We start from the raw sequence: 27078 nt of genomic DNA, 5'->3' as shown, positions 1-27078 counted from the left end.
TTTCATTACTCTCCACAGAGGATACTCTTTCAAAGATAGAAGAAGAAGTAATACTGTTCTATACAGCATACATACAGAACTAGCCTTTTCTAAAACATATTCTCTTCCTTATTGTTTTCAGTTTGAGTCAAGTTCTGTTCAGTTGCTGGAAACTAATCTTATGTCAGGGCATATAATAGCTCTTGAAACTGTCAGGAAGCAAGTGGGACCACTGTGAACATCTGGAACACGTAAGTGGTTATCTGTGTTTAATAGTGCCACACAAAAGCTTGACGATAGAGGGGTTCTTGAAAGCAAAAATTCTCTGTGAAGTTCTTTAAAGAGACAAATTATTCTTCAGATGATTTAAAAACTAATGTCCCATTTTAAAAACAGATAAGAGGAAAAAAGCATTATGAGACGTCCATTTTTCTTTCTGGAACATTTTTTTAGAAATTAAACACTTGACACACGGGAACAAATCTTCCACGCTTAAACAGCCTGATTAGTGCTGGATGACTTATATCTGGTATTTGTCCATTCAAAAATTTGTAAGAAATAGAAGGCATAGATTTACTAGGACAAGTATTTAGAAAGAGTTAACTTTAACAAAAAGAGAGAACAAGTTCATTTTGTAGCCTAGTATAATTGTGCAAAATGTTTTGGAGGCTTACATACTGAAGCTTCTGCTAGGGTATGACTTTAAAAGGGAAAGCAGGAACAACAGCTTCTAGTCTGAATTCAAAGGGAGATACCTTTGCCAAAAAGGCAAGTGAAATTTTAGTTTTCCAAGAATACCACAGTATAAGAAATCACAATATGAATACTTGCTACCATTAAGAAACAGAAACTGACCTCATTTGATGAAGACAATTCTTTCTAATAATTTGTTACAGCTTTGCTCTCAGATACTTTCTTGCTGCTGCCAGTCGTTTAAATTACCTTTTTTTTAATTTAATCACTATTTTAAGCATATTTTTATTAAAAAAACATATGGAAAGGTTTGGTCAATTTAAAAATATATTAAATGTCTGGAAGACATTAAAACACCCCAACATTTTCTTTTAAAGTATTTTTTTAAGCAGTCTTATCATTTGATGTCATGGGCCCTGGCTTAAGAAGTAGGAAGCACAGTGCACAGAAACAGCATGTTTATGAAAATGCTGATGTAAGTGTACGTTTTAGACTTCCATGGGAACTATACAGGGGCTTTTAAAGTTACTCTAGTTTTCAAGATCAGTTCTGAGGTAGCCTTTATTTTCTAAATGGAAATTTGACAGCACTTCTGTAACCTTAAAAAAATTGTGCTGGCCTTCAAACTTAAGTGCGTATGTCAAGATTTAATGTCCTCTGTTATTTCTAAATAGAAAAAACAAAAAAGAAAAAAATATTTATTGCACTCCTACTTCAATGCAAATGCTGTATGTTTACAACTCTCTCTTGTCTCTGATTCCACCTCTGAAAAAATTTGACTCTCCCCATAAAAAATATGATGACTAAATGCAGCCCTGGAACACAAGATGGTACAATTAGCTGTCAGAACTGCTTCCACTGCTGTGCCATGTGAGTTCACTTTAAGGTATTTTAGAATACTACGAGCCTACAACTCTATACACTTGGATCAAAATATATTAGCATCACAAAGTAAAATTTATACTAGCATTAATTAAGAATTATGTCCAACTAGTGAAAATATTCACCCAGGTGCTCATCTCTCTTCTTGCCTTCCTGACATCGGGATTTCAGTTCTCATCACATTCATAAAATGTGCAGCTGCTAAAGCTGCCCCCATGTTCTGTACATCTACACACATTGCAACGCCTTTGAATTCACCTCCTGTCTCATTCCATCAAATCATGTTTTTTCCTGAATATGTTTCCAAGGCTTGTGTAACATCAGTTCCCCTTACTGGTTTGATCTACTCATAATATATCACTGATTCTTTTCCTGCTCTTAAAAAAATTCCAGCCTTCATATCCTATTAAGCTGATTCTCCTGTAATTTAATTTCTGGTGCCTTCTTCCTGGAAGATGGTTGCTACCATCCCATATGCAACAATCCAGTGTGAAATCACTCACATCATTTTCACCCTATAATACATTATTTAGACCTATTTTTGTTCCTGCAAGAAACAAGACTGTCTTGCTTTTTTTTTGCAACTTATTTTATTATACCAACATTGTGGAAATGACACAGTGTTATAGAAACATAAAATTGTTCCTTGATACACAGGGCTTCAGCACAGTAAAACATTTCCTCATTTTCTGCAACCTGAGTAATTCCTGTAAAACGTTCCTCATGTTTTTATGATATGCTCAACTTAAAAGTGATATGGAAGTGAATATTTAACTGTTGCTGAGATCCCACTTAAAGAAAATATTTAGGACTTTTTTCCCCATTATTCAATGGGGCACTCTCTTTTATGGGAAACAAGGTCCAGCTAGTGGGACTGAAAGTGGTATTAGTCTGTTTTTGCTTTGTTTTTTAGCATAATGTATTATTCTATGGCCAAAGTTTTTGCAGTTTGTGCCATTTAAGATTTTTGTGTGAAATTATACTTTTTTTCACTGAGAGATGCGCTATAAGAAAGTCACTGATCTTGAGGCTGCTTATAGCAGACACTATTAGCACATCTTCTAGGAAATGTGAATTGAATAGCCAACTGTTCCTTTATACAGAAAACACTGACCAGACATGGATGCACAGCTTAGCTAGCATCTTTTGATAAATGAGAATAAAGGAAAAGCTATCTTGAGAAGGGTCTTCCACTATACCTCTTTTCAGCTAAAATAATTTGATTTAAAATCACTATTTTTATCTGCAGATGATCATCCTGCATTTTGTCTACATTGGTACAACTAAGGCTATGTTGTTTCATGCTGTATTATCACACATGATCAAAGTGTTTACGGTGCCCCAGTAACAGTCAGTGTTAACTGACCAGTGGCACAACCTGATGCACAACTTTCTTCAAGTTCATGTCTCAATGTTCTTGTAAACTGTTTTCAGTTCATAAATTCTTTGAGTTTGTTGGGATGAACTTCTCTGGAAGTCTGAGTTCAATGAAAGCAAGCTGAATAGACTGAGACAATCAGGTCTTTCTTCTTCCAGGGTGCACATTATCCAAAATAACCTTTGAAAAGTCTGCAAGTTGCAAGGTAATTGAGAATGCAGCCTTAGCTCCTACTTGAGCACTCTGAGTAAAGCAAGACTTAGCTGATGTTTTATTCAGGGTAGGGTACTATCATCCTGCAAACATAAAACTTTAGTGTGGACTCAAAACAAAACTACAAAAAAAACTTGTTGCCACTTAAATGTCACAAAAGGGATCTATGAAATGGATTCAAACTGAAAGTCCTCCCAAAGGCATTTAAATGAAGAGTGAGACTTGGCCCTATCTCTCTGTTCTTTTCTGCTGACATTTGTGGAGCACTTTTCCTTGTATTTTAACAAGTTAGATGCAGTTGAATCAATCATCTGCAGTTCTCTCCACAAATATGGAGCTCTTCTAGTTTCCTCCTCAGTTAAAGGACTCATATCACTGACCACCACTCCCATTCTTCAAAAAAATGCATTTTTTACATTCTAATTCCATTATACCTTTTACATTCTAATTCCCCCCAATCCCCCCCTGTCATATAGTTACAGGACATAGAAACTGATGCATTAGTTGCAAGGAGCTACCTGTCTCTCTTGTTATGAAAACATTTCCACTAAAAAACACTGGCCACAACACTATACAAAGTTGACTATTCATGCAAAACTTTGCAAATACTTCTTCTGAAGGGATAAAAATATTTTATGCAAGCATACCTACCAAGAGCTGAACACACTACTCATTACCAGTGGATGGCTAGCTAGAAAACAGGTATTTTACAGCCATATATTTTGAATGCCTTTAATTTGTAATGTGTGACAACACTTTTTTTTTTTTCCTTTTTAAAATTTAATTGTATGCAGGATACATTAAGTGAGGAATAATTCTTTATACAAACTAATCCAGAGTATATACTGGTATTATAGCATATAGAGTAACTTATTATTTATGCATGATTATTTACAGCTCCAACCCACATGATTTTACATTTTTTATACAAAAAACCCTGTAAAAGATGAGTAGTGAAGTTATAAAATCCAGGAGACAATGGAAGACATTTTTAAGTGCTTACAGTTGCTTGGAGCTGATTCAGTTGTTCAACCATTTCAATGAATAAAGTGACACAAAACATAATTCACTGTTCAATGCACTGAGAGGGTCACTAAATCACTCATGCTTTTATCTCCTACAATCTGATTAGCAAAAATGGTAAATTTTATCCTGGTGAAAGAATTTTTGCCTAATCTTAAGTAAGCCATGCCCACTTCTGTCCTCTGCTTTCTGTCTCACCACCCTGCCCCATCCTTGGCATGATATCTCTTGTGTACCATGGCAGTCTTTCTCTGAGGCTTCACTGATTTTTCACTTTTGCATCTGGCATGATTAAGTGAAGGATCCGCACATGAAGTTAGAAAGTACACACTACTCAAAAGACAAATGCAAATTACTGTGATAATTAACTTGCAATTTCCTTCTGTTTTCTTTAACACATAGTAAATATGCACTGTATAATATATGAGATTCTTTTGTCCTTACTTTGGAATGCCTTTTTCTGATGGAAGCAGGAATTTTGTCTATGAAGAAAACTGAAGTTCCAGGTCAAAACATAAATATTCTAAATGCTATTCAGTGTAATGTTAAAGTTCTTACAAATAGTAAGTCTCTCTGTAGTTTAAATTCCTTTGGAAGAGCACTTTAAATATCTCAGGTTAAGTTGAAACTAAACACAGAAAAGAAAATAAAATTAAAGATATACCTGGTGATGAACCAGTATAATCTGTAGCAAATGACAAAGTCTCATTGCATTTTCACAGAAGGGATATGAAATTACAAGGGTCTGTGGACAGCACTGCGGCATATTACAGGACCCCTTACTCAAGTCAAGGACCAAATTCAGAGACTGAGCTTGGAGCTGAATCCACTGGGATTTAAACATACGTTAAGAACAATGATCACATGATAACTAGATAAGAAAGAGCACAACTAAATCTTAAATGGAATGTGCAACAGGAATTAGATATGTGTCTAAACTAATAGTTATTATTACAATATAAGAAAAAATGGCATCTAACCTCAGAGGTATTGCAAGACGGACACTACCTGAAAGAGTTGATTTCTTTAGTAACTGAGGAATGATTGCACCTTTAATACTATCTTAAATATACCACATTTATTTTTTATTAAGAACTATTACATAAATAAACAACTATTATACAAATAAATAATATCAAAGACAACCATACCACACCAACCACACCAACACTACCAACAAATACACAAAATTATTCTGCCCATCAAATGAGCAACATGTTTCAGCCTCAAAAATTCCTTGAACTAGAACATCCAGAGGCTAATGGAAGTTCAATACAGAATGTCACAGATTTTCCCAGCTCTAACATTTACATAGATTTCATTGTAAACTTCTGAAACTGTACGTAGACATAAAAATTAACCTTCCCATTTTCCTAAACACACTCAAAGGCCCTACTGCTTTCTAAGACAAACTGTTAACATGTACTTAGTAAGAAAGCAGTAAGTGATCTCTGTAGTATAATCTGAAAAACAAAACAGAAAATATCTTTTCCCCATTACTTGCAGCTCTCTAAATGCATTGGCTAACTACTTCAAAGTAAAATACATTCAAATAAAGAAAAAAATTGAGTTGCCTGCATCAAGTCCTTGATCAATTTTTTAATGAAGAAAAGACTTGTTTTTTAAGAATGGTAAGTGTTGCTAACTAAAAGCTCAGTGATTATGAAATTGCCATCAAGAGTCCATTCAGAGAGATTTATTCTCTGTCACCCTACTACTGTTGAGACTAATTAAGCTTTAAACACTTTAAATAAAGCACTGGAAAATAAAACAATCTGATGTGTTGTAACATAGTTATTTTGTGTTTGAGTTACAACATCACTTGAAAACAAAGGTTTGCACATCTCGATGTGAAAACTTATCTCTCTGGTCTCAGTGGAGTGAGACCAATTCACAAGACAAATGCACTGGAGTGAGACCAACTCCAACTCAGTAAAACAAGAGGCAAGCTAAGATAGGACTGCATCCTAAGAGTTTTGCTAGAAACATGAAGCTCAGTAATTTTTAGAACTGTATTTCATATAAGAAGAATAAAGTTGAGGGTTGTAATAGCAATGTATGGACTTGATGACTGAACACCTGTATTGCAGTCCCATATTCTGCTTTTCTGAAAAACTGCACCAAGCATGCATAATTCATTTGATGTTTTATGACATATGAGGTAAACTAAATTCTATTTACTTATTTTGCTTCTGTTTTTTACATTTATTGGAATTCACAATTAATTAGGTTCTCTTTTGCTGTACTTATGGACATGCAACTCACTGGCAAAAGCAAATTTTATTCTGTAGGCTGTAGAAGTCAAAATTTTCCAATGATTTAAAAAAAAATCTTGTGTATTAAAGGTATTTGTATACTAGATACACTAGACTATTGTATGGATATCACTTCCTAGGGAACTTTTGCATTTCTACAGAAGAAAATCAATGTTCAGAAGCCCCATGTGAACAATGGAGCTACTGAGGCATTTGCAGCTACTGACTACACATCTGAGCTACAGTACTTTTCTTTCAAAAGAAACAAAAGTCCAGGAATTATAATTGAGTGAGATCTCTTCGGCTAGCTTTTTCACAAAAGCACTTAAATCAGGGTCCTGCTCTCACTGTATGAGATGTTCCTATCTATGCGAGTCTGTGAATTATTAATATCATGATCTTGCTGTAAAAGAGAATGTTGTAAGAATGCAAAATTGCATGCATTGTAAATTTTATGTGAATGACTTAGATTAGATTAGACATTGGAAATCTCCTGCAGATTAAAAGATGAGTCTAGTTCACTGAATGTCAGCCATCTTACTGAAAAAAACTTATCTTTTCTTTACACAGGATGTGTTTAGAGTACCTTTTGTTCAGTGGGGCAAATCAATTCTGTGGGAACCCAGAGTGCAGAGAATATTTCTCTGCCTGTTTTGAGGGGTTTCACCCCCCTGAACAACACAGCTTTTGACCTCCGTCCATGGAAAAAACTGCCTACTATCAGACAAGAACTAGAAACTACACTAGTGTAAATTAGGTGATAGACTACTATGTAAGATTGTCAAAGGGTGAAAAATTTAGAGGTTTTGGGTTTGTTAATGTAGTAAATAGATAAAAGCAAAAAACATCAAAATGGAGGATTGTTGTTGTTCTTCAAACCTTCTTCTTCTTCTTCTACTACTCCATATTCTGCAGTAAAAGTAGTTTGGGATGATTGGACAAAGAATTCCACAGTTCCTAGCTGTGTTACTAAATAATTGGCAGAAAAGTAAAAATAATGTACGTTTTTAGTAACCATTGGTTGATTTACCTTTAAAAAGGCCGTGTAATCTTGATAATCCAGCTTTCTCCTGCATTCCCTGTTTTGTGCTATGTCTGGATCACGCTAGTGACTGTTTCTCTGATAAGACTTAATAAACAACTATCAAGAAGCAGCGAAGGCTGAGAGTCCCCGTTTGTCTCTGGAAATCAGTGTCAAATTCAGAGAGCAAAACTCAAAGTTTACAATGCTTTTGCTGTTTTTGCAAATTTTGTCTAGCATCAAGCTTGGAGATATGTCAGAGAACATTTAAGACCTAGGAAATTTAACAGACTGCAGTTATGCCTTTGCTGGGAGAAAGTTTCTGTAATTGTTTCTCACCATCCAGTCTGTCATTCAACTGCCCTCCTCCAACTCTGAATTCCCCATGGCACCAAGACCAGTAACATTCACAACAAAACCAAGCAAATTAATTACACTAGTGATGAACATTTGAAAAAATCGCTGGCGTACATAGCTATGTATGGGTAACCTCAGTCAACAGAATTTTAAAATGGTAATTATTCATAAAGTATTCAGTTACTTAAAACATAACACTTTTCACCAATATCCAACTAGACTGTGTGTAGTGCTGAAATGTTAAAAAACCCAGGTGTTAAAAAAATGTTACAAAACTCATCTTTCTAACCTTAACTGATTTCATCCTCTCAGCATGCTTCCTACACTTCCATCTGCAAGACTGACTGTACTCTGCTATGTACAGAGCAGAACCTATACATAGGTTCTATATTCCATCCTACATGGAAGTAGTCAGGGACCACGCCCTAGTTTCAGCTTTCTTGTGGAGACACCTGTTTCCAAAAATGCATGTCAGCTTTAGGACATATCATAAATGACAGGCTCTGGGATTTTTGGATTCCTGTTTGCCTTGACTGATCAGAAACCTTCCTCTCCCCAACAAGTGAATAACCTTCAGTCTTGATTTGGAACTGCTGCAAGTGCATACAACACCTGAATAACCTACAGCATTGATTTGGAACCGCTGCAAGTGCATTTTTTCAATAACTGTGACTCAACAAAAGAGAAGAAACAAGACAAAGACTAACAATGACTAACCCTGCCAATATGGCTTAAGCCTCAAGGGCTCCTGTTCTACATCCCACAGGTACTTGAACTGGGTTTGAATTAGCAGCATCGAGTGCCCACAGCACACAGCTCAGCATGAGGAGGTTCACTGTGATTCTCAACAAACTTTTACCAGCTAGTTAGGCTAAGAGCAGCTGCGTAAGACTACAACAGAGAGATAGTCTGGATAAGAGGAGGTATGCCAGATGACTGGATTCAGATGAAGAAGTACAGGGAAAGAGACTTCAGTTTACTTCTGCTGTGCTGCTGCCTGTGTTCTGTGCAACTTCTTTGGCTGCCTGTTCACTGGTAACTGGCCCTAAGCATTCAGCTTCAGTATTTCTGGCATTAACCCTCACTGGACATGGATAGTCTGCCCAATTCACTATTTCTATCATATCTCTTAATACGTAGGGCTGGTCTAAACCTTTGTCCCTAGGGGCAAAGCTTGGAGGAAAATTCAGAGCTCTTTGTATTAAAGATATATAGCTTTCATATTAGGAAAGAAAAGTAAATAAATCTGTCTTTGGTATTTTTCTAAGTTGGATGGAAAATTTATTCTTTCACTTCATTTTGGTTTGTGGTCTTTATTTCATGGATGTTTGTCTGATTCCTTACCGGTCATGATTTGTATTCATGCCATTGAGTTCCTTTGCAACAGTAAAAAGATCTGATGGCATCTTAATTTTCTGCTATTTTTTTGTATCTGCAACACTAGCTGTTATCAAATTTAGAAACTTTTAGTATACTGTATTTATGCCCAAAACCAATCTGACAATTTTTAGAGGAACTGTGTTTAGAGATTGCATTTTATTGGAAAATGCCTTTTAGCAAACAGTTTAGATAGAATCAAATATTCTTATAGCTGTTCTTTTAACTGAAAATGGTTATCTAAAAATCTAAACCAGAAACAGTCACTACCTGATTTTCTGCAGATTAGCAGGGCATCAAACTGATGCCAACATAAGACAAGCACCATTTTACTATCTTTCCATGCCTGTAACACTGCACTCTAAGAACTCGCTATTATAGTGTTTCCACAGAAGACATTAGCCAGCAGCAAACAACAAATCTAATCCAGAAGTATGCCTCAGAGAGTCAAAACCTTCATTGGTGAAGTGGAAACGTAGACAAGAGGAAGGGAAATTCAAATGTGCAAACACTTGCTTCAAGAAACTGTGTTTACTTGTTAGTCTACTTGTTGAGAAAATATCTGTTTATTTCCATCTCATAAAGGTTTGTGCAATTTCCCAATAACAATTTGCCCTATGAATCATTGCTCATCTCAGTTACTTCAATATAATACCAGAAGAGTCACACACAAGAAAAATACAACATGTGTAATCCCCAGTTTACATTTTGTGTTGATTCTATTGCAATGGACTTAATTTTCTGAAAATCGACAGTTGAATTACTTCTTAAATTTTTTAGAAATTCATTGGTAAATCCACACTCATAATTTTACCTGTCATCAGCACAAGAAAAAGATCAACATTCCAAATCACCACAAATTCAAAAGGTAGTTTCCTCTGACTAAGTTAACAAAGCTTGTTTGAAGGAGAAACATGCTATGATCCCAAAACCCAGTTGCCTTCTGGGAGAAAAGAACCTTGAGCAATTACATATCTAAAACAGTCTTCTCATTAGCTAACTTAATTTGTATAAAAACATCTTCATATTTTTTGACCCTCTGAGAAATCCTCTGTTGTAATCCTCTGTTGTTATGTCCCTAAAAACAAGTCTGAAACCTCTCTTAAGCTACAGATGAACAGTGAGAATCACAAGGTATCACTTGATATCACTTCTGTGCAGGAATAAGGGATGGAAAGCATACACATGAGCAGAAGAGGAGGGGCAAAAAGAAAAAAGAATGCTGCAGCCAACCAACCAACCAGAGGAAGCTCAAGAACACTTGGATCTGGTCAATTTTCAGCCTGAAACAATTGCTTTGTGGTTCTCCACCCAGAATGAATTTGACAGTGGCTGCAACAATTGATAATGCTGAAATCAGAATATCTTAGCTGTAGTCAATTGACCTGGGCTGACTGATACCACATGAGAGTCTATCTTAATGTTTTACAGAAACATGGGATTAGATAAGGAAGGCATTAATCTGAGTTACTCTGGATTTATTTTATGAAGTAAGAAAGTTGAGGGTTTAGTCAAGTCCCTGGCTACATCACAGATTTCCAAATATTTCTAGCAATAGTGAAATACTTAGTATTGAAAGGCATAAAGTAAATACATTCTACTTCCTAAACTTAACACACTTTGGGGAATCAAATAAAATTCCTGAAATAATTCTTCTCTTTCTGCCTACTTTGAAAAAGTATAAAATATGAAGTATAAATGATTTTGGAATCACAGAATGGTTGGATGGGACCTTAAAGATCAGCTAGTTCCAACCCCCCCCAACATGAGCAGGGACATCTTCCACTAGATCAAGTTTCTCAGGGGCCCATCCAACGTGGCTTTGAACATCCACAACTTCTCTGGGCAACCTGTTCCACTGCTTCACCACCCTCTGAGTAAAGAATTTCTTACCTATATCTAATCTACACCTGCCCTCTTTCAGTTTAAAACCATTTCCCATTGTCCTGCCACTATCTGCCTGCATAAAAAATCCTTCTTCCTTCTTTTTAATAAGCCATCTTCAGGTACTGGACCACAGTGAGGTCTCCCCGAAGCCTTCTCTTCCCCATGATGTTTGGTCTCCAAGAGAGAGATATTTTTTTTCCCAAGTAAGAATTTAACATTTTGATAATCAATCCAAATCATGGTTTTTATCATTATATAAAAAAAAAAATCTTGTATTTGTCCACCTTAAATGCTTTCCTGAAGGAATATTTAGAAGATTATCTCCACATATTTTGTTCAAAATCATTAATGAAATACATTTCAGTATATTTCTAGGGAGATTTGTCATATGGTTTTGATTTTGAGTAAACATTTTTTTCTGGTTAACAGAGTTCTTGGTTAATTATACCTTTAAACCATTAAATCTTCATATAAATCACTGTTATTTTACACGACAATGAAAAACTACTTACTGAAAAGTGTATAAGTTCTGTACTTTCTGTAGAAGAAGACTGGAAGTACAGAAAAGTGTGTTATTTGCCACCTAAATATATGAAAACTTTGTCTATATAACAGAATACTGGCACTTCCTCTCTCTGGCTTAAGTGGATACTCATGTCCAGTCTGAAAACTGTGAGTCTTGGCATGTAATGACTAAACAATAAATCCAGGATTTGTCTGCTTAATATCCATCACTGGAAAGAACTACTATCCAACATGACAACCCTTTCCAGTAATGAGGTCTGTCCTGTACATGCTCCCTTCTCTTGACTTTCATTTCTGGATTGTGTAAAGTGCTACAAAGATCACCTTGACTGCCTCACATACCTGTACAGTTATATTAATATTACAGAGATAAATGTATTATTTCTCTCTTTATGGTAGAGAAAAGTCTGTACTGTGCATTCTTCTGGATTTTTTGAGGTGGGGGAAGGTGAGGCAAGGTCTGGACACTGGGGAGTCGTATAGGACATTAGCATTTCTCACTTACTGCCTTTGGCAAATTCTGTAATTTGCAACATGTGACAAATCTCTGGAATGTACTGTCTCTTTTTGCCTCTAAACTTGTTGCATGAATATAGGAAGATCAAATTGCCCTTCAATTGCTTTCAACAAACTTTTACTCATGATCTAATCTAAAATCTTCTTTTTGGTTTTCCTAGGGGGAACAAAAATAAAAGTGAAGATACCAAAATGAAACCACATTCTACATGTAATTTCAACAGCTTGGCATTATAGACCTGTTATCCTAAAGATAATTGACATAATATATCCACACCAGTAAGATAACTTAAAAATTCTCTTCAAGAAGAATGTGCAAAGTTTTTCAACACTCTTCCTTAAATGAGCTCCAGAATGGTGGACAAGAGCCTCAGAAAATTTTCTTCTCAACAGTGAGCATGCACCCACAGTACTTTAAAAATTCATGGAAGAAACAATACCCTAAATCTATGGAAAGGTGCTATATTCATCTGGGAAAGTAATGATTGAAATTCATAAAATAAATGATGAAATATAAGGAAAAGAATGACCTTTGCTTTTGCTGCACAACTGTACCTATATGGAAAGAACTATACATACAGTTTCAATTCCTGAAGAAACCTCTGAACAACAACACAAAGAATGGGAAAGTCCACAAGAGCCAATCCACAAAATGCCAGGTCATTCAGTCAAGGTCTCTACTTCATTTTGATTATCACAATATTAAGACTGCAAATTCTTTACCTCCTGTGCACTTAATAATTAATAGACTGCCACATTTTCAAGTTTCCTCCCAGTGTCTTCACCACAGAACTGTTAACGACTGATACTTGAGTCAGTTTAATCTTATTCCATTTAAAATTCTACAGACAAATTCAGAGATAAATGGTCCTCCTATTACCTCCAAGATTCAGCCAAAGAGAAAATATTGTTCAGGGAAAATCCTTGAATATATTCAATTCAATTCTGAAATTCAGGCAGCAGCCTATCCTGATTTAGATATACTGGAAGTACTCCTGATTTAAATTTTAGTTTAAGTCAACATAAAATGATGAAGACTTCTTGTCACATTGCTTCCTCTTTCAGCTGGAAGTAAATATTTTTGGACTAGTAAGTCAAAAATATATGCTTCTAAACACAAAACACTCATACAAAATTGACCTAAGACTAATACACCAATTAGTGAAAGAACACTATGAATTCTTAACCATTTACTGCTGTGAAACATATTCCATTCTTACTTAGAAGGCTTTTTTATTGATATCCATTCCACAGACACACTCACAGACATCTGGGATACAGCAGTAAGAGAAGAAAGACTAGCAAGTAGTGAAGTAATACAGTTTACATAAGAAATCTCCTCAAACCTTTGCAACTGAAATGAAACAGGAAAAAAATCTACTTCTTCTCTACTTAGGAGAGAGCACAAGTATGATATAATCCTAATCTTACTGAAAAAGAAATTAGGTTCTGATTACTTGTAGTCACATACAGAACTGTTAAACACTTATATTAGCAAATTGAAATTCTTTGTTAAGAACATACCACGACAGCCTTCAATTAAGGTAATGGCGTGTTTTCAACCAGAATTACAACTGAACAGAACAACTGCTACTTTTTACTACCTTTTCCACCAGACCTTTACACCGAAAAAATGTCTTCCAAAAAGTGTGTGAACTACATAAATGTTTACAGAAAAACTCAGGGCAGCCTGCACTCACTTTAACTGAAGATATCAGAAGATGCCTTTCACAATAGCTCACATCCTGTATTCTTTTGAAGAAGTTCATAAATACATAGTTCATAAACACTGTATCATACATTAGATTCTTATGGAGACTTCTTTTATAAATCATAAACGTATGGTAAATATCACACCAAAGATAAATCCATTGCATAAAAAAAATTTATAAACACATCTTCTTAGCTTCATATTCATAATTAAAACTAGTAAAACAATTTTCTATTAGTGAGACTAAAAAGAAAAAAACTTTAAAGTTTGCTCTATGAAAGAGACAGAAATATTGTACTTAAACACAGTATTTTTCTAGAAGCATACACCAATCTAACAATATTATCAGCATTTAAGATGTATTTTTCATTTTAGTTAGTTACTGCTTTCCATCACCGATTTTGCTGTCACCTTTTAGTATCACATTTCTATTTATATAACACTAATTTTATTAAGTAGTTTATACACAGTCTCTTATGTTTATTTACTTACCAACAGTATCACATGGTTCATCCTTATGTACACAGAAGTCCTTCCTAGAATTCAGGGGGGAGGGGGGGAAAGGAAAAATGTTAAGCAAGTCAAGCTGTTAGATGTTAACAACTGTGTAACCTATTTAGAAACATTTTTTACGGCTCAATGAATAAATACAGAACACTATTATCTCAACAAAGAACAAGAGGAAGCAAAGGCCAGGATTACATAGAGCAGTTAAACTCCAGCTTATTCTCAGAACAGATTTAAGAGTAGTCAAGTGACATTACATGTACCATATATTCAAATTGCATTGCACCTGATTTCTAGGTTCTTTTGGGTTTTGGGGTTTGTTTTTTTTCTGTTTCTGTAAGTATCTTGAGAAGCAACAACTCTAAAGCTAGTCTTTCTAACGTTTGAAATGAAAACATTTTCATGCTTAACATGAGATTCAAATGCAGCATTAAATCAGTGATAGAGTCAGAAAGTTTTTATTCTAGCAAGTCAGTGTTTAAAAACACTAATAGGAATATTACAAGAAACATTTTTGCTAGGGCATCCCCTTATAGTAGTGGAAGACTTATAAAAATTAACTACCCTATCGCCAATACATATTTTAGTCCAGTCATAGGTCTATAAATAAGACTGCTCTATTGCATAAAGGAGAATACATATTTCAAGTGTATGGTAAACATCTGCTTGGGATTCATTTTGATTTCACATGTATTTTACTTCTTCTCAGAGGCACACAAGTTACTAAAAGAGCAAAGGGAAAACTGCTTTTTACTGGAGTGTTTATGAGTAATGTTAATTTGTTATTTTAAGTTAAAAAAGAGTTGCTGAGGTATGCATGAACTGGAGAGGTTGGGAGGGAACCAGTGGGGAAAAATACAACAAAAGAACTCCAGGTATAGCAACCCCACAAATAAAGAAGTTCTGTTTTTCTGCTGTGCCACAGACTAAGGCTCTCTGTTTTTAGAGAGAAAGACAATATGAATCAGAGAAATTTAGTTTTTATATTCTGTCCATGAAGGCACATAGATTGATAATGATAAAGATACACATACAGAGAAAGACCCATTTTCCAGGAACAAAATGCAGGAATTGTTTGGTGCTTGAAATGAAAGATACTGACACTTATCTTTTTTACAAATGTAACTACTCCAAGAGCTGTTTGTTTGTTTCCCACAGACTGTTTCTACATAGGGATTTAGACCCAAAAGCAATTTCAAGAGGTTGGCAAATTTCTGACACTTGTTAAGGGCCACACAGATAGATACATGGGGTTATATAGCTTTTAATTAACCAGTCGCCACTGCCAGATAATTACACAGTAGAGAAGAAGAGCAGCAGTGTTATAAATTAATAAAGTTGTGAGTAAACCAATAAGGATGCTCTGAGAATACACTCAAAAGGGCCCGGGAAATGAGCAAAAGGTGGTGAACAAGAAACTACGATCAGATACACAAGAAAGTTGTTTAGTTTTGTTTTTTTTAAACCTACAAGAAATTGCATTAATTCACTGCGTTGTAACACAATTCTTTGTTTTGTGCTATGTGACACAGGGGACTTATTGTCCTGTTAAGCAACATGACAGAACGATTAGAAATATGGGACTTGTGGTGAAGCAAGAGAACATGTGTAAAGACAATCTAAGGACACTGATTGCCTTCCACGCACACCCACCCAACCACCATAAATATTAACTGATGTAATAACAAGTAAAAAAAAAAAAAAAAAAGAGAAAATAATAGAGCATACCTTCAAATGTAAAAGAATACCATGTTACATTTTAAAACTGGCAACATCCAAGAGGTTTCTGCCCATGTAATAGCTTTGTTCTCAAATACTCACTGAGCTGTTTTTGTTTTGTTTTTAGTTCTTGGCTGAATCTGACTATGATTATGTTGTGCATTCAGGGTTTCATTACGGGACTTGGGGGAAATGGTACTGCTATGATTTGGCAAGAGGGAAATACAGTAAACCATTCTTAGTTCCCAACTTACATTGGAAGAATGTAATACCTCCTTTAATTTCCAGGAATATGAATGCATTACATATAGTTGAGACCAGGCTCCTTAGTAAAGATTTACAGTGCTAGCTAAACCTACCAGTGACTCTCACAAAAATAAAGCACACTACTAAGTCCTCAGAGAGATTATTTGCCTTTGTCCTTTTCATCCTTTCTCTTTGCAAAACAGGGCAAAGATATTACAAATTACCACTAGCACATATTGCAGATTTAGTGGCACAAGTTAGTAACTGAGTCTGTCAACAAAAGCAAGAAACTGGTTAAAGCCCACCCACTGTAAGCAGTACCCAGCACAAAACATCCATTCCTCTAAACGCTTACTTTGCATACACATGGAAGGAAAAACAGGTCCTTATTCAAGTGAAGGAAAAGAGGAGCTTTCACACTATTTATACCTGAATTCTGCACTTGAATGAATTGGCTAACACGAGAAAAGGATAATAAGCAAGGATAGGTAACCACTAATGCATTGTTTCAGAAAATTGTATTCAGTTAGTAGATTTTAATTGATTACAAATAGCATTATGAAAGACTTTCACAGCAAACAAAGCTATTTCTAAACTTTCTGATTTCTAAATACCAAGTATCTCAGTACATTGTCTTTGTTAAAATAAATCCTGATGTGTAGATGGGATGTACAACAGAAGACATCATGAACAGTAAAGGAAGACTAAATTAAAATCCAGACTTGTTTTTGTGAATAATTTCCAGCAATTTGTTGTTTCAGTTAAATTTAATACTTGTTTTTGCAAGTCAAAATAGTCAAAAGATCTATTTTTTGTTCAGGCTGGTATATCATTTCCTTCCATATGCTAGATGGGAGAAAAGAAGAAAAAGAAGAGGACAGATAACAGATTTTACCAGTCTACCAGATCTTCATTCTGGCTTCACTCTACTCAAATTTCTCTAATGTTTGTAATTTTGAAACGTAGCACAGGCTTGAAACTGCAGTCTAACTTCTGCTGATATTGATTCCAGGGCTTACAACATTTTTGAGGCTTATTGCCCAAGTAGTAAGTTTCAACAAATCCTAAGATTTTGATAAGGAACAGTTGCAATTAATGGCACGTGTGGCAAATTTTTTTTGTAAATGTCTTCACTTGCATTGTGCAAAGTGAATAACTACAACACTGAAGATGTTCGTGTCTCTTCAAATAATAGGATATTCTGAAATAATTCTCACATATAAAAAAAGCACGTCTACTAATTAATAAATGCACTTTTAGTGGCAATAATTATATTTTAAATTATTTTGATGTTAATGAACCACAAGAAAAATTACATATGTACTATTTAGTTGGGAATTTAAATAAATGGACAATGTTACTAGCATAAATGGTATTTCAGAAACTGTTTATTATTTTGAAGATAAATCTCAAAGGTACCAGTATGCAGTGGTTAGTGAATTTCAGGAAAAACAGGAAATACTATATTTAAATATTTCAAAAGGTAACACATCACTTAGGCTCTGTAAAGTTGAATTGAGACTAAAAAGGATGATATAAACAGTCCTTCTAAAGCTCACACTTCAGTCTAACTAAAAAACAAAGTTCAGAAGTGTGACAACAGCTGAACTGAATGTATAGTTAATACATCAAAACAGATATAGAATAGTTAGGAAGCCAAGGAAGGTGCTTTTGAGCAGAATCAAACAGAATCTAGACACAGCATTAGCATTAAACAATGACCCAGAAGAAAATAGGAGAACATTCCTGCTAAACTTCAAAAATTAAATGAGTTCTGATAGATACACATAGGAATCAAGACAGAACAAATCTTAAAGATGACTCATCTGAGTAAATTTTCTTCTAATGTAGCCAAAACTGGCCTCCTGACTTGATTAGACAAAACAAGAGCAAAAAATGAGCCTCTGAAAATATGCAGTAGGACAGAATAGCATCCTTTGATAAAGATGCAGAAAAATGTCAGAATAACACCACTACCTTTGTTCACACAACGTTGTGTCCAGTTTTGGTGCTTATGGTTGAAAAAATAATTTTGTAAAGTGGAAAAGGTCTGGAAAGAGGTGAGAGAATAATTATATAGAATAACCTCTGTAAATTACTCTGAGACAAAGAGTTGTTACTTGAGCACAGCCTACAAGTATTTTCATAGGGAAGAGTTTTCTAACAGATTTTAGCAAAAAAGGGTACAAAGAGATCCATGGTTGAAAGCTGAAGTAACAAAAATTAGGAATAAGTCCAACTGTCCATTCAGCAAGTAAATAACTGTGCCAATAATCAAATGCAGAACACAGTTAATCTTCCTTTCTTTTAAATTTTTGTCTTAAGACTTGTCTACACCTTTCTTGCTCACCAGGAAAATTAAAATGTAAAAATTACTGTCTAAATTTGACATTTGTGTCTCGCACTAGATACTCAGAGATTTTAAGTTCAGCTTAAGTCCATGTATTTCTATGGAACAGATCTGTACTATGAATGGAACATGCACAGCCTAATTACACCAGCTTGAAAGAACAAGATGAGAGCAACAGGTAAATTCATGGAAATTTTTCCCACGTCCATTCCCACAACCACTTCACAGACGCAAATACCTTAACTTAAAAAAGAAAAGTTAACATAAACTTAAAAAAGAAAAAACCAAAACAGCATTTGATGACTTAAAAATTAGTGTGACTTTTTTAAATACACAAGGTAAAAAATACAGGTCTTCAATGTTACAAGAGATTCTGGCTTTAAAAAAAAAACAAAAGGACAGAACTTTTTATTTAAATATGCTTTTTCCATGTTTTCCTGCTTTCTTCTGCATCTACAATCCTATTACTAAACAATTAACAGTAATGCCATGTGAGATTCTCATGAACTTCCTTGATGTCTGCTGGTGGTATCAAATAAATCAAATTATCAGGAGAGTTGATAAATTGAGTACAAAATTATCAAGAGAGTTGGCAGTATTGAAATCACAGTGATGAAGACAAAATTAAGAATAATCTCATCTCTCACCATGCATTTGCAAGAACTCACTTTTCCAAAGCTGAAATTCACTAGTAGTTTAAGGACAGCAGTAGCTGCTGAATAACCCAATCTCTCTCTCTCTCTCAAATACATTGCAGCAATTTGGGGCAGCCAAACACTCCAGGATTTTGGGGTGACCCTGTAATATCAGTTTCATTCATGCAGGTATCTTTCACAGTCTTCTTCCTCTGACTTTCTTGAGGAAATAAAGGAATAAAAAGCAAAGTCAGAAAAATAACTTGTACTTCTTGTGTGTATTGGAAGATAACAGTAACACTTAAAAAAATCTTGTCCAAGCTTTGGAGAGAGGTCTGGATGGTTGGAACTATTGGAAGTAAAACAATATTTATGAAATCTACTTGCTAATGTTTATGCTATTGCCTACTTTTCTAGAACGAGGCACTTTCTTACAGTAAAAATGCCTAACAGCACTGTTTCAGTTATGTGTCACCCAGGACAAGGAGACCTCAGATACTGAAGTATGAATAAACGGCTGATGCACACTGTCAACATGGAACATCACTACCTGATGAATATTAGGAGAATCAGAGGTCTACTTTCTGTTGTAAGAACATATGAAAATGTAATTTCTGAGAAGGACAATAAAGAATTTGGTATTTTTCTGTATTCTTCTCTTCATACTTGTTCTTCTAAAAACCACTGTGATACAACAGATTGACCAATGCACTGGAAAAGCAGAAAAATGTATAATTTTTAAGTGAAGGTAGATTCTGCCTCATTCTTGTAACCACACTTTTATACACTTCAAAGCCTTCATTACCTAATTTGCAATAGAGGATGTAAGAACTAGAACAGAATATATAAGAACTTAAATACCATCACAGAACAACTGGGAACACCATGGGCCTTTTCCTGCCTTATTTTCAGTTACTTCATTCAGGTCAAGCAACCCATGCAGATAGCAACTGGTAATGTCATCTCAGGGGCCACCAAAATCAGGGCTTGTCTCTGCACAGTCAGACCCTGTGATTTAAAAGGCAAGGAGGACATTGATGCGGTATGTGCATTTTTTCCTCAGAGAAAATTCCTCATAATGTCTATCTCTAAAGTAACTATGCTAATTTATAACTGAATACAGTACACAGTACCTGACAAAACAGGTAGTTTTATCAAACAGTCCTTAAATAACTTTTTGTCTTATTTATCACATTCTCTTTATATCAACCTCCCCAGTAATCTTTTCTAAATACATTACAAACTCTTTCTGCCTTTCTTCTCCTTCATGGCATCATATTTTAAACAGGATATTACTTCATCAAAATAAGCTGGTTTAAAGGGAATCTAAACAAAAACTGACATCATGAAATAGGACCAAAGTAAATTGAAATGAATTCGTAGCAGATTCATATGTATTAAAGTCTTTGGGCAGAAAAAAAAGCTGTAGGGAGAAGCTGGTTTTGCTTTCCTCTTTACAGAACAAATGCAAAAATAAGTTTTGAAAACTACCTTTTTCCTGGAAAGGCTATGATGGCCCTCTCGCTGTTGAACAACAGTCTCCATAACATCCACATTACACTCTTCGTACACAGGCATTAAAAATTAGCTCTGCAGAACACTCAATACTTCATGTCTAACTCTTGGTTACTACACAAAACTGGCATGTGAAAGCTCAGGAAAACTTCTACAAAGCACCCTTGCTGTCCTATTATCATGTGAGACAAAACAGGAAACGCGGCAAGTTTTAGGAGGGCTGCCACAGAAATTGTGGCATATCCAGAACTTTACATATTTACTCGAAAAAACACCAAGCAGTTGGTGTTCATCTGTATGAACAACATTATTTCTCTCAATAAAGCAGACCTGCTGCCCAAAGCTCTTTGGAAGTTGTGACAAAGGAGCTTATTCCATGTTTGCAAAACAGAATGAGACTCTGAATTAACAAAACACACGTGTAGAGCCACACATGGTGTTAGCTATACCATAAACCTGATGATATGTAGAGGTAGCCTGGATTAGCAAAACATTTCCACAGTCAGAAATTGCTCTGGTGTGATTTATTAGCAGCTAAAGCAGCTCTCAGGTGGGAGGCAGTACAGTCTAGAGAATAATACCACTGAAAAATAAAAACATCAGAAGAACAGATCTTTTATTTCTAGCTCCAGCATTACCTACTATTTGACATCAAACCAATCACTTCCCTTCTCTCTACTTCAATTTCCTTAAAACTGATCAAAGATTCAATCCAAAAAATTGTATTTAAACTGACAGGCAAAAAATTGTAGACAACCCTGGAGCGAGTCCAGAGGAGAAGCATGAAAATGATCTGAGGGCTGAGGCACCTCTCCTATGAAGACAGACTGAGACAGTTGGGGTTGGTCAGCCCGCAGAAGAGAGGAGTTGATATTACAGCCTTTCAGTACCTAAAGGAGGCCTACAAGAGGGCTAGAGAGGAATTTTTTACAGGGTCATGTAGTGACAGGACAAAGGGGAATGGCTTTAAACTGAAAGAGGCTATGTTTATATTAGATATAGGGAAGAAATTCTTTACTGTAGAGGTGTGAGACACTGGCCCAGGTCACCCAGAGAAGCTGTGAATGCCCCATTCCTGGAAATTCTAAAGGCCAGGTTGGCTGGAGCTTTGATCAATATGCTCTAATACAAAGTGTCCCTGCCCATGTGGTAGGGGGTTTAGAACTAGATTATCTTTAAGGTTCATTCCAACCCAAACAATTCTATGATTCTATGAAATCAGTATATCATTATTACGAAGCAGAAAAGCATCTTAACGTGTGATCAGACTTTCACACATTCAGAATCACAGAATCCCAGAATTGTTAGGGTTGGAAGGGACCTTTGGAGATCATCCAGTCCAATTCCCCAGTCAAGGCAGGGTCACCCTGAGCAGGTGACCAAGAAACATGTCCAGGTGGGGTGTAAATGTCTCCAGAGAGGGAGACTCCATGACCTCCCTGGGCAGCCTGTTCCAGTGCTCTGACAACCTCAATGGAAAGAAGTTTTTCCTCATGTTGAGGTGGAATTTCTTGTGTTTTGGTTTATAGCCATTGATCCTTGTCCAGCAGTTGAGCACCACTAAAAAGAGTCTGGCACCATCCTCTTGAAACCCACCCTTGAGATACTTATATTCACTAATGAGATCCCTTCTCAGTCTTCTCTTCTCCAGACTAAACAGGCCCAGCTCCTGCAGTGTCTCCTCATAAGAGAGATGCTCCAGATCCCAAATCATCTTTGTGGCCTCTGCTAGACCCTCTGCAGTAGCTCCTTGTCTTTCTTGTACTGAGGAGCCCAGAACTGAACACAATACCCCAGATGTGGGCAAATAGAAGGGGGCAGGATCACCTTCCTTAACCTGCTGGCCACATTCTTTGCAATGCACCCCAGGATCCCATTGGTCCTCAGGGCCACAAGGGTACACTGCAACTCCATGGTCAACTTCTCATCCACCAGTACTCCCAGAAATGCTGCATTAAATCCTAAAAGCTGTGTGGCCAAAAGCACTGACAGTTGAAGATATCTCCAGACCACTGACTATCTTAACTAGCATCTCTTGCATCAGTTCAGAATGCCTCTGCCTCTTCCCATAAAGGTTCATTAAGCTGAAGATGAATAAATGAGAGGAAAAAGGTTTATGCTTTATTTATTTTATAGCATCTTGCCACTCACAAGATACATCTTACAGCTAAAGAATGCAGCCCTAGGTTCACTCTCCTGGCCATACAGGCTTGAAGCATTTGATACTCGCTCAAACTGCTGCTGCTATTGCAGATACTGCTAGCTGCCTCAGCTGTCTCAAATAAAGAGAGCCCAGGGATAAGGTTTCTAGCAAACAAGCAGAATGCTATTGCTCATTATCCTTGAACAGTCACAAGGAACATCTAGATGTAAGGAAGTCTATTCCCCTTTAGCCACCTTGATCAACGCAATGCTACATATGATACTCAGATATCCTTTATGCCTTGGCCCAAGTTTACTCTTGTTGCGGTGACCCAGCCCACTGCAGGGCTGGGGCAGCGTGATGCCAATCAATCCCAGCCCACCCCCTGGATCAAATTTCCTGAAGAGGCAGGCTCAGGGGGTGGGTCAAGGGGTGGCTCAGAAGCCTAAGCCGCACCCCCCCAGGCGGTGCCCGGGTCCAAGCCGCCTCCCCCGGTTCGGGAAAATTCCCGGTTACTCGGTTGTTCACTGGTTCTCTGTTATAACTCCCGCCTTTCCCCCAGTGGTTCTTGTTAAATCGTACCCTCCTCCTGGCTTGTAACTCATTGGTTGTTTTCCCCTTTCACCGCGGTTTTCAAATTGCCTGTAAAACTGAGGACAAGCCTCGGGGAGGAGCCCATCGCGTTCCATCCCTTCCGAGCTTGTTCGGGTTGCGAAACTTCTAAGAATAAACCTGTTAGGAGCCAGACCAGAACAGCCTCTCTCTTCCTTTGCCTCCGAGCTAACGTGAGCCGGTACCATCGGCTGCTGCCGTGTTTCCTCTGCCGAGAAGCCAGCGAGCTAGCCCAGCAAGCAGCTCTTTTCCTGATGCCGAAGTCACTTCAGCAATGCACAGAAGAACGCAGCTGGACTCTCTCTGACCTGGAGCACGCCAGAGCTCATGCTTCGAGCACAAGTGCTGCATTATACTCTTTCCTACTGCTTGCTTCTTTTCTTCTCCATCTAGACTTCCCCGCCCCACAATGCACTCACTACTACTAAAATCAGCTTGGGGTCTTAATCTGCAAAATCTATTTCTAGTCTGTTACCCCAAGTATGCTTTCTGACGAGCTAATGAAAATTTGCTGCAGAGAACATTTCTCATGTCTTCCACCAAAGATTAAAAGAGCTTGTGGGTAGCGTAGCTACTGCTTAGCTAATGTGTTAATGTGTAACAAATACTAATCTGCCCCCTCAAAGCCCCGCTATCCATAAAACAACCATACACATTAAATACAGAAGGATGACATAAAGTAAAAAGTGGGGGGTTTTCCAAGAAAAGATAAGGGACTGAACAGCAAAAATGGCAACAAAGCTGTTGCCACAGCTAAATTTCTAAATTTCCTGCTTCCTGTAAGTGACCAGCTCTCTAAAACAGGAAAATTTAGGGAACAAATGCTTCAGAAAATTGAAATACACTATAGATATTGGAGTAATCAGAATGTAACTAATCTAAAAGAAAAATGCATTAAGTTCCCAGTGACAGTGCTCTGTCATGTACGTGTAAAGCTTACACATGGTTTTAGGATACCACATCACTGACCAGCATGGGATTGCACAGTGGTATTCTGCTACAGCAAATCACAGGAATTTTCTTTGGAAGGGAGCACTGAAGGTTATCCGGCCCAAGCTCCACCTCAAAAATGGCACTTAGTCCAACCCTAGGCTGGTCGAATCATCATTCTGTCCTTTCCTCTGGATCGTGTCTGCACACTGGATGAACACTAACATGCATCCCCCTGTGCACCACCTACAGCCAAAAACATGACAGTACCTGCTTGGAACAAAAGAGGTGAACTGGAGGAGGCCTATTTCCTTCTCAATGTGTGAAATGCCTGACACTTAAAGAGTTACAAGGAACTGCAGATCTGGAATCATAACCTTGTGGCTGCAGAGCACATGTTGAGCATGTACATGAAGTACCTTCTGCACGCAATGAAACATACTAGCTCTAGGTCAGTAAGAGGAACGCGTAACTCAGTAATGTGCCTAATGCTGATCTAGCTCTGAAAGGCTTAAATATGTTTTCTGTTTTGAATGAAAGTATCTGCAGGTCTGCGTGGGCTGCCTGTTTTTTAATGAAGGCACATGGATGAAGGATTCCAACCTTTGCTATACAGATAAGACCTCAGCTATAGAGCCAAAGAAGAAACAAGAGAGTAACCTATTAATCATTTCAAACATTTACCATCTGGGAAATACTGCTTTCTGCACCACCTCTACCAACACTTTACCAACACCTTTGAGATCAAGATGCCTCAAAATGCTCCCTTCGTCATTGCAAACTAAATTCTTACTGTGTTGGTGTCATAGGTTAGCAAGCATAGTCCCGGAAGGGATGTCCTTGCTAAGGGGTGCTTACAGCTTCCTCTGGGACCTGATAGAACCTATCAGCTGGCCAGTTTGAATATGGACAATTCTTTAAGCCACTTAAAGTTGTGACCGCCTCTGTGATACACACTTAAGAATAGACAACCCCCCCACAGCTCTCTTTCTCATTTCCGGCGCTGGGACAGGTGGCTGCGGGGCCCAAACAGGGGCCAGTGGGCCCGGCCCCTGCTCAGGCCAGGCCAGGCCAGGCCATGGCTCCAGGATGACCCCCAGCCCCAGCAGGACTGTGGGCAGCCAGAGCGGCTCGGAACTCCCCCCTCCCCTCTCCACTGCGGCCAAGATTTCAGCAAAAGCGGCACCGCTGTCCGGCAGAGGCCAGGTGACCAACAGCGATAAGACACACAGCTGCAAGGCTGAGGTGAGATTAACCCTTTTATTGCTGTGAAGAGCTGAAAACCTGAGAGAAGAGAAAGAGGAGATGCTTAAAGCTGAAATTCTGTTGTGAAGCTATGATATATCAGAGTATCCCGTTGTAATTTCATGAAGATATGGGGGGTGGAATGTTCAACTCGTGAGCTGAGATAGGCAGATGCTGACACAGCTGTAATTTCATGAGAAGTTTGGACAGGGAGAGATGGACCAGATGAGGACTTTTGCTCCAAATGGAAAAGGAGAAAACCTCAATTCCTAGAGATGCTCCCAGAGATAGCCCTAAAGATGAAGATGAGGAGGACCCTTTGCTCCCAGGGAAGGCGGAGGGCCTCTGTTCTTAGAGATGAAATGCCCCCAGAGATGGGTGAAGAGAACTTTTGTTTCTGAATGGCTCAACCTTAAAATTGTACCCCAAAAACTTCAAGAGTGGACCCTCGAAAGCAGTTGCAGGAAAAGCTGCAGGGCAGGGGAAGGGACTCACATGCGAGCAGAGAGACTCCTCTTCCTAAATGGACTGAACAATATTTGCAAGCGGGCAGCTGTCTTGTTGTGGTAATGTTTTCACAGCACGAGCAAGAAGAGACTTCTCTTTCTAAATGGACTGAACAAGGTTATTATGGCAGTGGTAAACAGACTGAACATCTCAAGGGTTGTCTTTTTACATTGTCAGTGGGAGAAGGGAGGAAGGTGGGGGGAGGAGGAGAGTTCTGAAGGTGGTATAATTTTTTTTTTCCCCTCTTTTAGGTCTGTTAATAAACTTCTTTACATTCTTTCAAGTTTGGTGCCTGCTTTGCATTTCTCCTAATTCTTATCTCACAGAAGATAAACAGTAATGAGTATTTTGGGCCAAACCACTACAGTTGGCCATCTACTTCAATCTACGTTCACACTGGTGTCATGCCTATTTTTTAATGCTCATCTTTCACTACTTTACCTTGTGATCAGTATGGCTGCATCAACTGAAGACATGTCTTCTCCCCAGCTTGTCGACATTTCTAAGTGTATATCATTCTTCTTGCCAAATTCTTCATGTTGCCATTTACAAAAGCTTTCCAGCATTTTTTCCCCATGATGTCCAATATACATATCTGCCTGGAAATAAAAAACAATTCATTTTATTAAAACTAGGATTCTGTAAATAGAATTCGGAGAATTTTTTGACTGAGTTACTAAAAATATTCTGCTTTTTATGACATAATATATCCACAGCAAAACAACTCAAACTTCAGGAGCAGAGACTACCTTTTTCTCATTTTAAAGATACAAATGAAGACAGTGCATTGACAGTGTACATGCATCTGTTCACTCAAACTCTTATCTTATTTATTTGATGATTTTTCATTAT

The 27078-nt window shown here is 37.2% G+C and overlaps 1 protein-coding gene across 1 annotated transcript in view; it reads right to left on the bottom strand.

Moving 5' to 3' along the window:
- Nucleotides 1-27078, bottom strand: part of ADAMTS19 (ADAM metallopeptidase with thrombospondin type 1 motif 19) — a 135106-nt gene that overhangs the window by 73873 nt on the left and 34155 nt on the right. Inside the window, exons 6-7 of the mRNA XM_048292123.1 lie at nt 26668-26825; nt 14310-14353 (exon numbers count right to left, since the gene is read on the bottom strand). Coding sequence (XP_048148080.1) covers nt 14310-14353; nt 26668-26825 — 202 coding nt within the window. The remainder of the gene's footprint in view (nt 1-14309; nt 14354-26667; nt 26826-27078) is intronic.

The sequence above is a fragment of the Corvus hawaiiensis genome, chromosome Z, assembly GCF_020740725.1.
Source record: "Corvus hawaiiensis isolate bCorHaw1 chromosome Z, bCorHaw1.pri.cur, whole genome shotgun sequence".
Lineage (NCBI taxonomy): Eukaryota > Metazoa > Chordata > Aves > Passeriformes > Corvidae > Corvus > Corvus hawaiiensis.
Note: the sequence above shows the minus strand (reverse complement) of the source record. Positions and strands in the feature narration are given on the sequence as shown.